The 18977-nt window shown below is 49.5% G+C and overlaps 1 protein-coding gene across 1 annotated transcript in view; it reads left to right on the forward strand.

Moving 5' to 3' along the window:
- The window catches only part of LOC147710124 (flotillin-1-like), a 154965-nt gene that overhangs the window by 115882 nt on the left and 20106 nt on the right, over nt 1–18977 (forward strand). The window contains exons 11-12 of the mRNA XM_086920822.1: nt 1341–1478; nt 3586–3750. Of these exons, the coding sequence (XP_086776948.1) occupies nt 1341–1478; nt 3586–3750 (303 nt within the window). The remainder of the gene's footprint in view (nt 1–1340; nt 1479–3585; nt 3751–18977) is intronic.

The raw sequence follows: 18977 nt of genomic DNA on the forward strand, positions 1-18977 counted from the left end.
CTCCATGCTCCTTCAAGCTCTGTGCATGCTGAGCCCTCCCTGCTCCTTCACACTCTGTGTATGCTGTGCCGTCACTTCTTGCTTCACACTCTATGCATTCTCTGCCCTCCCTTCTTCTTCACACTCTGTGCATGCTGCCCCCTCCCTGCTCCTTCACACTCTGTGCATGCCACGCTCTCCCTGCTCCTTCACAATCTGTGCATGCTGCCCCCTCCCTGCTCCTTCACACTCTGTGCATGGCGCACTCTCCCTGCTCGCTTCACGCTACAGGAATGCTGTGCCTTTCCTGCTCCTTCACAGTCTTTGCATGCCTCAGCCCGCTCCTTCACACTGAGAGCATTCTGTGCCCTCCCTGCTCCTTCACACTCTGTGCATGCTGCGCCGCCCATACTCCTTCACTGTGTATGCTGCACTCTCCCTGCTCCTTCATGCTCTGTGCTTGCCGCCCCCTTCCTTGCTCTTTCGCACTCGGTGCATGCTCTGCCCTCCGTACTCGCTTCACACTCTGTGAATGCTATGCTCTCTCTGCTCCGTCACACTGTGCATGCTGCGTTCTCCCTATTTGCTGCAAATCTGTGCATGCTATGCTTCCCTTGCTCCTTCACACTGTGAATGCTGTGCCCTCCCTGCTCATTCACACCCTGTGCATGCTATGCTCTCCCTGCACCTTCACAGTCTGTGCATGCTGTGCTCTCCCTGCTCGCTTCGTACTCTGTGCATGCTGTTGCCTTCCTTCTCCTTCACACTCTGTGCATGCTGCGCTCTCCCTGCTCGCTTTACACTCTGTGCATGCCGCATTCTCCCTGCTCCTTCATAGTCTGTGCATGCTGTGCCCTCCCTCCTCCTTCACACTCTGTGCATGCCTTGCTCTCCCTGCTCCTTCACAGTCTGTGCATGCTGTGCCCTCCCTCCTCCTTCACACTCTGTGCATGCCGCGCTCTTCCTGCTCCTTGACACTCTATGCATGCTGTGCCTTCCATGCTCCTTCACACACTGCGCATGCTACGTCCTTTCTGCTCCATTACACTGTGTGCATGCTGCGCTCTCCCTGATCCATCACACTATGTGCATGCTGTGCCCTCCATGCTCCTTCACAGTCTGTACATGCCACGCCCCTGCTCCATCAAACTCTATGCATGCTGTGCCTTCCATGCTGCTTCACACACTGCGCATGCTGCGCCCTTTCTGCTCCATCACACACTGTGCATGCTGCGCTCGCCCTGCTCCTTCACACGCTGGGCATGCTGCGCCCTTCCTGCTTGCTTCACGCTCTGCGCATGCGGCCAGCTCCCTACAGGCTGTTCTGCAGGATGCACTGACCCTCTTACTTCTCCCTCCAGGTGAAGGGTGAGGCCAAAGCATTTGCCATTGAAGCGAAGGCCATAGCTGATGCTGAGCAGATGGCGAAGAAAGGAGAGGCCTTCCAGCAGTACAAGGATGTGGCCATGTTGGACATGCTGCTCGAGAAGCTTCCTCTGGTGAGAGGCCAAGACGCTGAAGGTGGCGAGCAGGGTGTCCTGCAGCTCCCTCGGCTGAGATGTAGCTATACTGATGCACGGTGATTGCTGGACCAAAATCCATGCCCAGCACTGACCGCTCACGAGTTCAATTGCTAGAACTGACCGCACACGGGTCCATGACCAGCACTGACCATGCACGAGTCCATGCCCAGCACTGACCGCGCACGAGTCCATGCCCAGCACTTACTGCACGAGTCCGTGCCCAGTACTGACCACGCACAAGCCCATGCCCAGCACTGACCACGCACGAGTCCATGCCCAGCACTGACCATGCACAAGTCCATGCCCAGCACTGAGCGCACACGAGTCCATGCCCAGCACTGACCACGCGCGAGTCCATGCCCAGCACTGACCGCGCACGAGTCCATGCCCAGCACTGACCGCGCACGAGTCCATGCCCAGCACTGACTGCACGAGTCCATGACCAGCACTGACCATGCACAAGTCCATGCCCAGCACTGACCGCGCACGAGTCCATGCCCCGCACTGACCGCGCACGAGTCCATGCCCAGCACTTACTGCACGAGTCCATGCCCAGCATGACCGCACACAGGTCCATGCACAGCACTGACCGCACACAAGTGCATGCCCAGCACTGACCGCACATGAGTCAATGCCCAGCACTGACCGCACACAAGTGCATGCCCATCAGTGACCGCACACAACTCCATGCCCAGCACTGACCACCCACAAGTCCATGCCCAGCACTGACCTCACACAAGTCCATGCCCAGCACTGACCTCACACAAGCGCACGCCCAGCACTGACCGCACATGACTCTATGCCCAGCACTCACCGCGCACGACTCCATGCCCAGCACTGACCGCACACAAGTGCATGCCCAGCACTGACCGCACACGACTCCATGCCCAGCACTGACCACGCCCGAGTCCATGCCCAGCACTGACTGTGCACGAGTCCATGCCCAGCACTGACCACACACGACTCCATACCCAGCACTGACTGTGCACGAGTCCATGCCCAGCACTGACCACTCACAAGTCCATGCCCAGCACTGACCGCACACAAGTCCATGCCCAGCACTGACCGCACACAAGTGCACGCCCAGCACTGACCGCACACGACTCCATGCCCAGCACTGACCACATACGACTCCATGCCCAGCACTGACCGTGCACGAGTCCATGCCCAGCACTGACTGCACACAAGTTCATGCCCAGCACTGACCGCACACAATTGCATGCCAAGCACTAACCGCACATGAGTCCATGCCCAGCACTCACCGCACACGAGTCCATGCCCAGCACTGACCGCACACGAGTCCATGCCCAGCACTGACCACCCATGAGTCCACGCCCAGCACTGACCATGCACGAGTCCATGCCCAGCACTGAAGGCACACAAGTCCATGCCCAGCACTGACCGCACACAAGTCCATGCCCAGCACTGACCGCACATGATTCCATGCCCAGCACTGACCACGCACGAGTCCATGCCCAGCACTGATTGTGCACCTCAGTTCAGGCCTTTCAGACATTTTTGGGTGCACGGATAAGAATCTGCATGCAGGCCCACTAAACTCTTCTCGTTTTGTCTGATGTAATGAGCACCTGATTTAATATAGAAAAAGTGCTTGTCCGCCAAGGAGAATGAAATGCTGTAGTTCTCAATCTGGCATCATCTAGTAGCATGGCTATAGAAGCTGCCTTAATAATATAAAAACCTGCCTTCTTTTAAAAATGGTTGCATATATTTTGCTGGAGTAGCACAGGGCGCTGACAAGCACAGCGCCTGGGTCCTAATGCATCATCACTCTCCCGCCTCCTATGATGGCTCTTCCTCACCCGGACTTGAAGCACCCCTTCTATACAAGCCCCTTACACCATACAGAACTTGCCAATACCACTTGTTTCTGACCCCCTGGCTACTCCTACTACTCCAGTACAAGTGCCCCCACAGAGCCCTACAAAACTCCTAAATCCTGTCTGCACACGCCTGCGAGTTCAGTACTGGAAACCCGCAGGGCCTCTGACGTAGCTTCACTTTTTTTTGCTCTGTTTGTGCCAGTGTGCATTGTCTAATTCTTCTTCTCTGGTGTTTCCAGATGGCAGATGCGATCAGTAAACCTTTGACCCAAGTCAAGAAGGTGAAGATGGTGTCGAGCGGCAATGGGGAAGTGGGAGCTTCCAAGCTTACTGGAGAAGTTCTAGAGATACTCAACCAGCTGCCAGACACTGTGGAGAAGCTGACTGGGATCAGCATTAATCAGGTGTGTATCGCTCAATAGTGGCACCCGATCCTGGCATTGGCTGGCCGTCAATCATTTGTGTATGGGCGCAGACCAGCACCGAGCATGCTGTGCATTGGCAAAGTTCACTCACATTATTTTTGGTCTGGCAAGAATCGGGATGTGCCCTTTGATATGGATGCATCATGCCTGTGGCCAGAGACCAGAGCGCAACACAATGCACAGGCAGCACAGAACCACTATGTAATTTGTTCTAAAGTTCTTGTGAAAAGATGGAGGTTGACTCAGTGTACCCTTGAGGCAGTAGAATCCATGTAAATTGGGTCCTGCCTAAAGAGAATGTAAAAGGGAACTGACTGTCAGGATGTATGGAGTAAATAAGGCAAAACGTAGAATAAAAACAGTAAATCAGATGGCGGTAGGAGGAAGACATGACAGAATGATATCAGGGTTTGGCACAACAGGACAACTTGACAACTCAGTAGCATTAATAGCACGTAAGTCTGCACACATCGACATGTATCTTTTCAAGCCTTTCTGATGGGTAGGATTGGGGTGGTACAGATGCTTACATTGAGTAACGTAGCCCTTTACTTTACAGGAGCAGCATTAACTGGGCCGCCCAAATATCGAAACATTTTATTTTTCGAATTTCTCAGGAACTCCGTTTTGGCGGAGTAATTGGATAAGTACATGATGCTGGATGGGTGACTGGAGGAGTGCATGGGTAGTGACAGAAGGACTGCTGGGGTGCATGGGTACTACTTGGGTACTTGCAGGAGTGAATCAGTAGTGTGTAGGTGGTTAGAGGTCTGCCTGGGTAGTGCCCAGTGAATTGTAGCAGTGCATGTGTTAGTGCCTGGGCCATTGCATAAGTACATGGGTACTGACTGGATGATTATAGAGTACTGCAAGGAGAGTGCATGGTGAATTTGTAAGTGCTTGGGTTTCAGCAGAGTGATTGGACAAGTGCATGGTGCTGGCTGGGTGATTGGAGGAGTGCATGAGTAGTGACAAGGAGATGACTGGACTGCATGAATAGTGCCCAGGGGATTGTAGCAGTGCATGAGTTAGTGCCTGGGTCATTGCATGAGTACATGCGTACTGACTGCACGATTAGAGTACTGCAAGAAGAGTGCATGTTGATTTTATAACTGATTGGGTTTTGCCGAAGTGATTGAATAAATACATGATGCTGGATGGGCGATTGGAGGAGTGCATAGGTAGTGACAGAATCGCTGTCATTACCGAATTGATTGTTACCTGATTTTTTACCGTGTTTTTAAAACTCTTTGGAAACTATTTAAAGGGAATTCATTGGGGGGCTGAATCGCAGTCATTTGGGAGCTTAATCATTTTGTGCTGCAGCATCCATTGGACTGCGGGTATTGTTAAAATCTCATCACTGAAAGTGTCAGTTTTTAAGTTGTGTGCTTGCTGCTCTCTGTTCGCCCGCACTCAGCCTCAGTGAACTTGCACCTCACTGGGCTGGTAATGAGGTTGGATCGTGTAGGGACTGCACTTCCGCTTGGCCATTAGGACACTTGCCTGGGCCGTAAGTTCGCAGGATGCATTTCTGCCTTTCATAGTGCACCGGGGGAATTTAAGCATGGCCGCACAGCGGCCACGCAGCGGACGCACGCAGCGGGTGCGCCGCCGGCGCGCCAAAGACAAGCCCGTCTGCGCCCGTCCGCACCTGGCCCGTGCCCAGGGCCAGGAATGCTGTCGGTGTAAGGTCCCACTCTGAGTCTGTCTCCACGATCACGTATACTGCGGAACAACTACAAGTTTTTAACAAAGATGGTTGGTGTAATACACTCATTGATACTAATGTTCACCAAAATATGGCTCATTTTAACTGTGAAACCTGTGGGTATTCATTTAAGAGTTTAAAATCTCCACAGTCTTCAGTTAGTTTTAAACAATTATCTACTGGAAAATTAGACTCCATGTCCATATCAGGGTGTCTTATTAATGCACGATCATTGTGTAAACATGCGTCTGAATCTGCTCTTTTTATTGAAGCAGAGGATATAAATGTAGCATTTATCACAGAGACTTGGGGAGACGTCGCAGCTGATCTTGACCTAGCGCCGGTGGTCCCTCCTGGGTACACACTATATAGGCAAGATAGAATTGGTAAAAGAGGAGGAGGACGGGCTGTCCTATTTCCTTGTACTTGGAAAGGGATCTTTACCTCCCAGCACAATGACCCACATTTGGAGTCCCTACTTTTCAAATTGATAATTGGTAATCATTACACCTTCAATGGCCTGCTATGTTACCGACCGCCAGGCTCTCGCGCTAGTTTTTTGAAGGACATTGGCTCCTCTTTGGATGTCCTGTCTCAATCACCAGACTTTACGCTTCTGGGGGATTTTAATGTTCATCTGGAGGACCCTATGAATAGGGATGCGGTTTGCCTTCTATACTTTGCAAAGAGCATGGGTCTTACCCAGCGGGGATCTGGCGACACGCACTTGACAGGTCATCTGTTGGACAGAATTTTTTCTAATAATGACCTTCTGAAGTGTCTTCCACCAATGCCAATCATTTGGTCAGATTACAAAGCTGTTATATTCTCATTTCCAGTTCAAAACCTTCATACAAAGAACATATAGACACCGGAAAACTGTCCGTCCTTGGAACAAATTAAATGTAGATATGTTTCAAAATGCTTTAATACAAAATATTCCACCACTATCAGATGACCCAAATAAAGCTGTAGCGGCATATGCCGAATGGTGCAGGAAATCAATTGACCAAAGTCTACCAGTTAAATGCATCTCCTGTCATAGGTCCAGACCTTCGGAGCCATGGTATACTGAACAACTTAGGCTACAAAAACAAAAATGCTGCCATCTGGAAAGGAGGTGGAGACTACTTCTCGATTTGGAAAACAAAGCTGACTACAAATCAGCCTTATTGGAGTATAAATCCCTCATCAGTAAAGAAATAACTAGTTATTTTACTACAGCAATATTGACAGCCAAAAATGTATCAAAAGAACTTTTTTCAACAGTAAAGAGATTAGCTAAATGCGTTGTGGCTACCGACTCTCCTAAAACTCAGGAGTTCTGTGAAAGAGTGGCTACATACATTCAAGAGAAAGTGAAAGAGGTATATGACAGTTTCACTGAGCCAGTGGTCTATGGAACAGACCCAGCAAAATCTGAAACTGCATGCATTGCGTCAGGCATGGACCCAGCAAAATCTGAGACTGCATACATTGCATCAGGCGCATATGCTGTGGGTAGCAACAGTAATAATACTCCTGAACTATCCACTTTTTTTCCACTGACATTGGAAGCGACAATAAACCTGCTGAAATCTATTAAATCAGGCTCCCCATTGGACCTCTGCCCTCCTAAAGTCTTTCACCTCTTACCTGAAACATTCGCATCTTATTTGATGCCTATTTTTAATAAAATGTTTTTATCTGGCATTTTTCCTAACTGTTGGAAGCTGGCTTCTGTGCGCCCTCTTCTGAAAAAGCCAAATTTAGATGACACTGATCCTAAGAATTATCGTCCGATTTCTAGACTTCCGCTACAGGCTAAAATGGAGGAGAAAGCCATGAACAATACTCTGTCAGAATATATCGAAAAGAATGATCTCTTCGATGATACTCAATTCAGGTTTCGCAAACATCATAGTACCGAATTGGCACTAATCACAGCCTCCGAAATGATTAGGAAAACTGTCGACTCAGGGGGCAGTGCAGCACTTGTGCTGCTTGACCTCTCAGCAGCATTTGACACCGTGAACCATCAGAAACTTTTGGACGTTCTGAGGGGGATCGGTGTCAAAGGGAAGGCCACTTACCCTACTGGATTCATTTCTGTCTGGTAGAGAACAGTTTGTGGCTCTGGATAATTTCAGGTCACCAAATTTTACATTACCCTGTAGGGTACCGCAGGGATTATACCTGAGCCCCACGCTTTTTAATATTTATGTTGCACCACTGGCCAAATTGATTAGATCTCTGGTGTTCCCTGCTGTCTCCTGTGCGGATGATAGGCAGATTATCGTCTCTGTGTCTGGATCTCTCACTGATACTATGATGCGGTTCCACTCCTGCCTTCGCCAGGTGGGAGAATGGATGGCTGCCAACTTTCTGAAACTGAACTCCAGTAAGACGGAGGTGCTACTCTTTGGGGCTCATACAAATTTTTGGTCTCCAGATCTTTGGCATCTGGAATTGGGACCACTACCCACACCAGTGACCAAGGTTAAGAACTTGGCAGTCACTTTTGACTCTAAACTGTCATTTGAACAGCATGTCAATCAGGTCACCTCCCTCTCTTGTTATACACTAAGAATTCTTCGAAAAATCCTTCCATTTATCCCAGCTGAGCTTTGCAAGCTGGTGGTCTCAGCACTGGTCCTGTGGAGAGCCGACTATTGCAATGGGCTCTTTATTAATCTTCGCAAAAAATGCCTACCCAAACTTCAGGTTGTCCAAAATGCTGCGGCTAGGCTTTTACCGAACATCCCAAGATATAAATCAGTGTCTTCGGCATTGAAGGATCTTCATTGGCTGCCAATAAAAAACGAACAGAGTTCAAAGCTCTATGTATTGTTTTTAAGACCACTCAGGGCATAGAACCAGGTTTTCTGAAAAGGAATCTGTTGTTCTACATTCCAGCTCGTAACCTTCGCTCATCCGTGTCTAATGATCTTGTTGTTCCCAGAAAGAAAAAATGTTCCTGGGGAGGGAGAAGTTTTTTGTTGGGTGCCACTAGGTTGTGGAATTCTCTCCCATCAAATTTGAAACATGAGAACAATCTGTTAGCATTCAAGAAGGCGCTAAAGACCTGGTTGTTAAATCTGTCGAACCTCAGCCTAAATGAGTAAGCCCCTTGACACCTTCGGGTGAATGTTTCGCGCTCTACAAGTTGCCTTTTCATTTCATTTCATTTCATAAGTGCATGGTGCTGGCTAGGTGATTCCAGGAGTGCATGGGTAGTGACAAGGAGATGGCTGGACCTCATCAGTAGTGCTCAGGGGATTGTTGCAGTGCATTTGTTAGTGCCTGGGTCATTGCATGAGTACATGGGTACTGACTGCATGATTAGAGAACTGCAAGAAGAGTGCATGGTGATCTTATAACTGCTTGGGTTTTGGTGGAGTGATTGGATAAGTACATGATGTTGGATGGGTGATTGGAGGAGTGCATGGGTAGTGAGAATGGGAATTCTGCAGTGCACAGGTACTACCTAGGTAATTGGAGGAGTGAAACAGTAGTGTGTAGGTGGTTAGAGGTCTCCATGGGAAGTGCTCAGCTGATTGTAGCAGTGCATGAGTTAGTGCCTGGGTCATTGCATGAGTGCATGGGTAGAGACAGGATGATTAGAGTGCTGCAAAGAGAGTGTATGGTGAATGTATAGGTGCTTGGTGTGAGAAGTTGACCTGGCATATGCTGTCCACTAGTTATAGTGGGCACCTTGCACTAGTCCAAACAACCCCTTAGAGGTGATAAGTTAAAGACAACCTTTATTGAAAGCTATCCTAGTGGTAGCTATGGAGAGCAGCCTTCAGGCTAAGTCTTGAAGGAGTTTAAAGCAGTTTGTTTTGCCAGTTTATAATCTCTTAAATGGCCAAATGAAAGGAGAACCACACCAGGTGTATATATATATAAAATATATGTATTTATTCTAAACACACCCTACTAGTCTCTTTATGAGGCTAGAGGTAAAAGCACATACGTTACACTTAATATCACACAGTAAATTAGCACAATATACGTTGAGCCCTAGGGGCGTACCAAACCATATATTAAGAAAGTGGTATAAGAACCATGACTTGACGAGACATAAGGCCTAGAGCCTCTAGAATCGCTGGGAACACAAGAAACCACCAAAGGTAGTGACATGGGACCCATGGGGGACGCGTGCAGTGTGAGAACACAGTTGTGAATTACCGTTAGCTTCTATGGGGAAAATCGCAGTTGGAAATTTAAAGATAAAGGACACTTAGGAGAGGACTTTGAGCAAACCCCTTAAGACTTATAGGGGTTTATAGGGCCAACACTCATGAAAGCACCAGAGTACTCGAGTTACCTCACCTAGGGAAGCTGGGTGCATAGGTGTCTTTTGGTGTCGGGAATCGTAGTTGATTTCAATGGTGATCTGCTGCAAAGTGCTGATGCCGTCGAAGTGGAAAGTGTCAGGTGTGATCCCAGCCTGGATCGAAGATGAGAAGAACCTGAAAGCAGAGGGGACAGAGTGTGGGTCACTTGCCAGTGATCAGGGGAACGATAGTCGAATGCCCACCGATGTTGGGTAATTTCAGGTGAAAGAGGTGAAGCTTGACTCTTCAGCCACAAGGACCAGGAAGCATCGACGATGACCAGGAGCTGGATTCGAGCTGTCTCGCGAAGGATGTCTAGTGCTGCAGTGTTGGTGCCCGGATTGGACCCAACAAGCCTTGGCAATAGCAATCCATGCAGAAAGGAGAAAGATGCTTCGGTGTGGACCAGCAAGGTCCGAGGGACTCACCACACGCTGGGGAGTAAGGGCACATCTGGAGCAACCAGGGAAGCCCAAGGAAAATCAGAGTTGCCTTCACAGGGACCCACCAGTCGACGGACCAGGGATCACGAAGATACCTCAAGCGGAAATGTAAGAAGCAAGCTCATGGAACACTCGTGGAGTGTAGGCCCACAATCTTCAGTGCAAAAGGTGCTCGGGGCTTCGGCTACAACTAACCAAAAGCACAGCCTCAAAGAACGTTGAGAAGCTGATGCACTTGCAAATGTGCACAGTAGCCAGGAGTTTCGGTTCCACGTCACTATTGAGGGCTGCGGGTCTCAGCTTTGCTGGGGACTCGGGTCGACTTCTGAAAAGTCTGGAAATCCACCTCCTGGGCTGCAAATACTTTGGAGTCTGGCAGGAGCTTCGGAGATGCAGACAGGCAAATGCTTTGTTGGTGCTTGCCAAGCAGGGAAGTAACTCCTCTACTCCTAGGGAGATTCTTCAGTCATCTAGTTGTGTAGATCGTCAAAGTTCCAGGATATCTTTAGCAGAGTTTCGTCCAGGTGTAGTCTAACGTCCTGTACTCTGGGGTTCCTTTCTTGTACCCAAATAAGGGGTTGGACTAACTCTGGGGACCCACCTATGGGAGGGTTTAGAAAGAGGGGTGGCTACACCAATTTCCTTTTTCCAGGTTTGCGCCAGAGCAGCGGCTGGTAGCCCCTGCAACCGGTTTGAACTGGGCTATGCACAGGGACACCAAATGTGCCCCCAGCGCAGACTTAAAAGCACTCTTGCAGTGCACCCACCCAGCCCCAATCCACTTAGGCCTCTCTGGGAGGTGGTTACACCTCCCTGTGACAGGAAACCTAATGTCTAGGCCTCCCCTGTCGGAGTTTCGGTCAGCAGCAGGAGGCCAGACTTGTGTCCGTGGCTGCAGCATCCCTTTTGAAATGTTAGGGTACTTTAAAACTGTTACCGAGTATACCGGTAACAATACTCGGTGCAATTCTACCCCCGCTGACAGGACTGGCGGGGGGTGGGGGGGTAGGATTCCAAAGTGTTTGACACCAAACACGACATGTTCACGTGCAGCCATTCCAAAGTTAGCATTTACCACGAAGTTATAATGCACTTAAAAGTATATGGTCTGGTTGCATCACAGAGCAGCCCCAGAGAATAGGTTCTGAAGGCTGCAGAGGGGCCCTGCTCATGCATGGGAACCCTCTACACAAGACAAAGCACCTTGCCTTCAGGATTGATAAGGCCTGCCATAGGGTGACTGATAGGTTTCTATGTACAGTGATTTAAGGTAGATATAGGAAACCTATATCTTAGTAAGGGGTGCATGCACCACCTTACCCAGGCTGCAGTAGCAGTCCTGTGGTCTCATTTTGAAAGGCTTCCCAGGGGTGGCATAATACATGCTGCAGCCCCTGGTAGGCCTCTGGGGTACCTATACCATTAGTACCTAGTGTACCATATTCTAGGGACTCACAAGGGTACCCCAGTAACCAAACTGGAGTGTACCTATACTACATGGAATCAATTTAGAGAGGAAGCAGCTAGGCAAAAAGTGGGGGTAACCGTAAGAGCAGATCCTACTCTCCTACACTTGGGTTTTGGCGGAGTGATTGGATAAGTACATGGGTACTGACTGGATGATGAGAGTACTGCAAGGAGAGAGCATGGTGAATTTATAAGTGCTTGGATTTTGGCAGAGTGATTGCATAAGTAATTGGTGCTGACTGGGTGATTGGAGGAGTGCATAGGCAGTGATAGGGAGACGGCTGGACTGCATGGGTAGTGCACAGGGAGTTGTAGCAGAGCATGTGTTAGTGCCTGGGTCATTGATTGAGTACTTGGGCACTGACTGGTTGATTAGAGTACGGCAAGGAGAGTGCATAGTGAATTAATAACTGCTTGGGTTTTGGTGGAGTGATTGGATAAGTACATAATGCTGGATGGGTGATTGGAGGAGTGCATGGGCAGTGACAGAAGGACTGCTGGGGTGCATGGGTACTACCTGGGTACTTGCAGGAGTGAATCAGTAGTGTGTAGGTGGTTAGAGGTCTGCCTTGGTAGTGCCCAGTGAATTGTAGCAGTGCATGTGTTAGTGCCTGGGCCATTGCATAAGTACATGGGTACTGACTGGATGATTAGAGTACTACAAGGAGAGTGCAAGGTGAATGTATATGTGCTTGGGTTTTGGCGGAGTGATAGGATAAGTACATGGTGGTGAATGGGTGAATGGGTGATTGGGTGATTGGCGGAGTGCATAGGCAGTGACAGGGAAATGGCTGGACTGCATGGGTAGTGCTCAAGGATTGTAGCAGTGCATGTGTTCATGCCTGGGCCATTCCATGAGTACATGGGTACTGACTGGAAGATTAGAGTACTGCAAGGAGAGTGCATGGTGAATTTATAAGTGATTGGGTTTTGGTGGAGTGATTGGATAAGTACATGATGCTGGCTGGGTTATTGAAGGAGTGCATGGGGAGTGACATGGCGATGGCTGGACTGCATGGGTACTACCTGGATAATTAGAGGAGGGAATCAGTAGTGTGTAGGTGGTTAGAGGACTGCATGGGTAGTTCCCAGGGGATTGTAGCAGTGCATGTGTTAGTGCCTAGGTCATTGCATGAGTACATGAGTACTGATTAGATTATTAGAGTACTGCAAGGAGAGTGCATAGTGAATTTATAAGTGCTTGGGTTTTGGCGGAGTGATTGGATAAGTACATAGTGCTCGCTGGGTGATTGGAGGAGTGCATGGGTAGTGACAGGGTTTTGGCTGGACTGCATGGGTGGTGCTCAGGGTATTGTAACAGTGCATGAGTGAGTGCATGGGTCATTGCATGAGTGCATGGGTAGTTACTGGATGATTAGAGGGCTGCAAGGAGAGTGCACGGTGAATTTATAAGTGCTTGGGTTTTGGCGGAGTGATTGGATAAGTACACACATGTCACATCAGGCCCCGTCCCTTCCCTTCACCACTGTGCAAACCTGCCCCCTGGCAGGTTTTAAGTTGGGGGAATAATTGCACCTGAATCCAGAGTGTCCCTGGGGGCCAACTAGCCCACCAGGTACCTCCAGTAAGCACCACCGAGCTGCATTGCAGAGAGGTGTTCCAAGGCCACACCCCTTTTTACACCTCTCTGCAACTCAGCTCTGTGGCACTTACTGGAGGTACCTGGGGGGCTAGTTGGACCCAAGGGACCCTCAGGATTCAAGGGGACTTAATCCTCCAACTTACAACACGCCAGAGGGCCCATTTGCACAGTGGTGAAGGGAGGGGTGGGGCCTGATGTGACAAGTGTGCAAACGCGCCCTGTGGTGCCAACTAGCCCACTAGGAACCTCCAGTAAGTGCCACAGAGCTGCACTGCAGAGAGGTGGTCCAAGGCCATGCCCCTTTTTATACCTCTCTGCAACACAACTCTGTGGCGCTTTCTGGAGGTACCTGTTGGGCTAGTTGGCCCCCACGTACCCTCACGATTCAAAGGGACTTAATCCCCCAACTTAAAACACAGGGGGGCAGATTTACAAGCCCCTTGCGATACTTTTGCGCCGCCGTTGCGTCAGCGGCGGCGTAAACAATGCACTGCGTTGCGACTTATTTACATCGTGACGCATCTAGGCAGATGCATCAAGTTGTAAAGCCCTGCGCCACGTGAAACCTGCGTCATGTTTCATGTGGGCGGTCTGTCGCAGGGTGGGGGGTTCCCTCGCAGGAAAGCCCCGTAACACTGACAGTGAAATCTACAAGATTTCACTAAGTCAGTTTTACAATGCTGCTGCGTCAAAGGAGTGACGCACCACGTTGAGTATGGGTGGCCCCTGTGCCTTGCAGGAGTTGCATCGCGCTTGCGACGCGACTCCAGCAATGCGCCGCCCGTACGCCACAAGATGCGTCACGCATCTGCCCTTCCTTGCACCATCGTGCGCCGCATTGTAAATGCGGCGCATCTGTGGTGGCACATCCCTGCTGATTTGCAGAGATGTGCCAGAACTTGTAAATAGGCCCTAGGATGTGTTGCAAACATTTCACAACAGGCCCCGCCCCCTCCCTTCACTGTGCAAACGTGTCCGTGGCGCATATTAAGATTGGAGAAAAAAGTCCCCTTGAATCCTGAGGGTCCCTGGGGTCCAACTAGCCCACCAGGTACCTCCAGTAAGCCCCACAGAGCTGCTTTGCAGAGAGTTGTAAAAAGGGGCGTGACCTCGGACCACCTCTCAACAACGCAGCTCTGAGGCACATACTGGAGGTACTGGAGGCTAGTTGGCCCCCAGGCACCCCCAGTATTCAAGGAAAGTTAATTCCCCAACTTGAAACGCACCACAGGTGCATTTGCAGACTGAATCCCTGAGCGGGCGGGGCCTCCGGCGCAATGCCATTTTTATTTTTTATTTTTTTAAAGGGGGGCTGTGTGGCCCCCCCCCCCTTCCTTTCCTATTTTTTGGGCCCTGGGGACCACATCCCCCAAGGCCAGACCCCGATTTTCTTAACTTTTAAAAAAAATACCGGAAGGGGGCCGCATGACCCCCCCTTCCGAGGCATTTTCGGTCCCGGGGACCCCATCCCCTGGGCATGGCCAGTATTTATTTATTTTTAAAATATTTGGAGGGGGCCGTGAGGCCCCCTCCTCATGACATTCATGGCCCCGGGGACGACCATTCCTTTTTAATTTTTTTTCTTTTTCTTTTTCTTAGGGTTGGGGTCCGCATGGCCCCCCTCCCGAGTCACTTCTAGCCGTGGGGACCCCATCCCCCAGGGCCTAGCCACTCTGTTGGGGGCCTTGGGGTTAGCCCCAATGCCCCCACGGTCCCACCGCCTCCCCCCTCCTGCGGGAGCCGGCATTACTTTTCCACACGGGGAGCTGCTGACATGCAGCTCCACTTGTGGAACAGCAATTCTGCTTTGGATTTTGGAAGTGAGAGCAGTAAACCTGCTCTCACTTCCAAAATCCAAAGCAGAGTTTGCTATGGCAGCTCCCGCCCTGCCATAGCAAACATCAGTGTCCCGGGGTGGACACCCCGGGACACTGCAGGAGCTGGCCCTGCGGGGTCTCCGCCCCCAGGGCCATCAAGGGCTCCAGGAGGGGGGCCGCGTGGCCTCCCTCCCATCATTTACAATAGCCCCAGGGAAGTGACAGGCCCCATGGCGTGTGGGGGGCTCGAGCCCCCCCACATAGGTTTTATTTTTTAGAAAGTACAAGCACTGTGGAGGAGGCGGTCACCGGGGCAGTGGGGGGCCATGTGCCCACGCAAATATTTTAGAAAAGCCCCGGGGGTGGTGATGGTCCCCAGGGCTTGGGGGGCCATGGAGGCCCCCCACAGATTAATAAAAAACAAGCCCTGGGGAGGTGGCGGTCCCTGGGGCAGCGGGAGCCCCGCGTGCCCTCCCACATATAATTCACATTGCCCCGGGGAGGTGGCGGTCCCCAGGGCTGTGGGGCCCACTACAAAAATAAATTGCCCCTCGGGACTTGGCCTCCCCAGGGGCTTTGAAAACGAAGCTTGCATGACCGCGCTTCTTTTTTTAAAAAAAAATCAGACGGATTCCCGCACCCATCGCGACCCCGCCCGAAAAACATTTAAAATTATTTTTTTGGGCCTGATAGGGACTCCCTGAACAGGCCTGGGGGTTCTTTCTCCCTCCTCGAAGCACAAGATGGCTGCCAACACTTCCTGGTTTGAAGTGTTGGCAGCCAATTAGAGCCAAGCTCATGCTCGGGGGTAAGGCTCTGCCCAAATATCGAAAAAAAATATTTTTCGAATTTCTCAGGAACTACTGAATGGATTTACACCATTTAACATTAAGGACTCTTTTCTTAAACCAAGTTCTACCTTTTTGCCAAATTTGGTGTCATTCTGTTCAGCAGTTAGGGCTGTAGCTTTGTCTAAAGTTGCCTATGGAAATTAACATGGGGAAAACGCGTTTTGGACCCCCTTTTTTCTCAGCCTCTGCTTGTCGAATCACCCCAAAACTTTCAAGACAGGAGCTGACCTAAGCGCCCCACTAGTTTTGAAAATTTGTGAAGATTCATCAACCGGCGCCAAAGTTATTGGGAAAAGAAAAAAACGCTTTTCCTGTGGAAACTAGGTCCTAACTATAACCAGTCGGTAGTTATAGTTAAGACTGAGTTTCCATAGGAAGAACATTTTTTGTTTTGCTTATAACTTTGGCGTCGTTGGATGAATCTTCATGAAATTTTCCAAACAAATTCTTTGTTGATATCGGCTCCTATGTTGAAAGTTTGAGGGTGATTCGTCAAGGGGGGCCGAGAAAAAAGGGGGATTCCAAAACTTGTTTTCTCCATGTTAATTTCTATAGGAAACTTTAGACAAGGCTACAGGTCGAACGGGTGAATGAAATGACCCCAAATTTGGCAGGGAGAAGGGTCTTGGTCTAGAAAGCACACTTTTGTTTATTTGGTGTAAATCCATTCAGTAGTATTTCAGAAATATAAAAATTTACAGATATCGATATTTGGGAATTTTGCCATCTGATTGGCTGAGGCGTTACGAGCACGAGCTTGCTGCTTATTGGCTGCGAGCGGTTGCAACTAGGAAGTGTTGGCCTCCAGTTTGTGATTCCTTTGAAGCGAGTAAGGGGAAAAAAGGGCGAAAAAAGTTGGAAAGGAGTGAATGAGCACTGTAATCTCTGTGGAGGAGTGCAAAGTAGTCACTCTTACCGGTCTGAAAGTGTGGTGTTGCTCAGAGTGACATGGTGCTGATATGATATGGTGCTACACTTGGGTATGAAACCGAGCGCCTAAACCGTGAGGTCATTGCTGTAAAGTGGTGTGGTCTGGTCTTTGTAGCATGCGTGTGCAAGTAGTGTTAGTAGGCGTATATACCATACAGGGAGTGGGAAGCGAACTACTGACCGATATTGTGCGTTCATTCTATACCGGAAGCGGGAAGCAAAGTACTTACTCCTACCTGTGTGAAGATTTGGGGATGAAACTGAGGTGATTGCTGTAAAGGGATGGGCTCTGGGTGCTCTAGTATTTGTGTGCAAATAGTGTTGGTAGGTGTTTATACCATTCAGGGAGTGAACTACTGACTGCTATTGTGCATTTATTCTATACCGGAAGCGGGAAGCGAAGTACTCACGCCGGTGTGAAGATTTGGGGATGAAACCGAGGTGATTGCTGTAAAGGGATGGGCTCTGGGCGCTGTAATATACATGTGCAAGTAGTGTTAGTAGGCGTTTATACCATACAGGGAGTGGGAAGCGAACTACTGACCGCTACTGTGTGTTTATACTATACCGGAAGCGGGAAGCGAAGTACTCACGCCTACCGGTGTGAAGACTTGGGGATGAAGCCGAGGTAATTGCTGGAAAGGGGTGGGCTCTTGGCGCTGTAGCATACGTGTGCACGTAGTGTTAGTAGGCGTTTATACCATACAGGGAGTGGGAAGCGAACTGCTGACTGCTATCGTGTGTTTATACTATACCGGAAGCGGGAAGCAAAGTACTCACGCTTACTTGTGTGAAGACTTGGGGATGAAACAAGGTGTTTGCTGTAAAGAGATGGGCTATGGGCGCTGTAGGATACTAGCCGCTGTAGTATAACTGTGTAAGTAGTGTTAGTATGCGTTTATAGTATATAGGGAGTGGGAAGCAAACTACTCACCCCTACAAGTCTGAAGACTCGGGGACTAAACCGTTAGCCTAAATCGTGAGCCCATTGCTGTAAAGTGATGTGCTCTGGACACTGTAGCATACCTATGGAAGTAGTGTTAGTTTGCGTTTATACAGTACAGGGAGTGGGAAGCAAATTACTCACCCCTACCGGTCTCAAGACTCGTGGATGAAACCATGAACTCATTGCTGTAAAGTCATGTGCTCTGTGTAGTATTCCATTGTAAGTCATAGTAGAATGTTAGTATGTAATTCTACTAGAATCTAAGTATGTAATGTTAGAATGTAGGGATGTCATGAGGGGAACCTTGCCGAGTTTGTACACGGTGCTGGAGAAGTCGTTCGCCTTGCTGTCTGCTCCTGTTGGTGGTTGTTTCAGGTGTCTTGTTTTCCTGTAATAAATCTACTTATCAGATCCACTGCTGTCTGCCTCTTTACTACATAAATTTGGCGATGAGCGGGAGAAGGTAAAAAGAAGGCAGCACTCACCAATATTTAAAAATTGCTTGCGTTGTGCTGAAGACCTGTTTTCTTCTTGTAGCTGTTTCTACTTATGCCAGGGTCATCGGCTCATTAAACTATCTCATCCGACTTCTGTTAGGATTTATATTTTTTGATTTTGTGCTTCCTCTGCTTCTTCACTACATTCTGGTCGCTGTACTACACGTGTGTAAGTAGTGTTAGTATGCGTTTATACTAACAAATGCATCATGGTCCTAGGAGCGTGACCTCTCAGGTGCAGCTCATACAATGTCCCGGGGTGTGCATTCGCGGGACATTTGTGATTGCTATTTGAGGGCGGGTGCATGGCGTCCACCCTGTGATATCAAATCCTAGTTTGACTACTTGAAGCGAGAGGAGGAAAACCTTGTATCGCTTTAATAGAGGGGATGCGGATGGTAAAAATGGAGAGAAAAAAAAGCGGGGTCTCACCCATTCATTTCAATGAGGCCCCTGGTGGGTAATGTTCAGTGGTCAATCCTATTATTATATTGCGGGGTCTCTGTAGGACTTGGGATCTTAATGTCACATGTAAATTAGGCGCGGAAGGGCACTCAGACGTTTCGCAGCCTAGGGGACAGCCACCTTCCCGGGTACTGTTTACTAATTGTTTAGGGGGTTC

The sequence above is a fragment of the Lissotriton vulgaris genome, chromosome 5 (genome assembly GCF_964263255.1).
Source record: "Lissotriton vulgaris chromosome 5, aLisVul1.2, whole genome shotgun sequence".
NCBI classification, from domain to species: Eukaryota; Metazoa; Chordata; class Amphibia; order Caudata; family Salamandridae; genus Lissotriton; species Lissotriton vulgaris.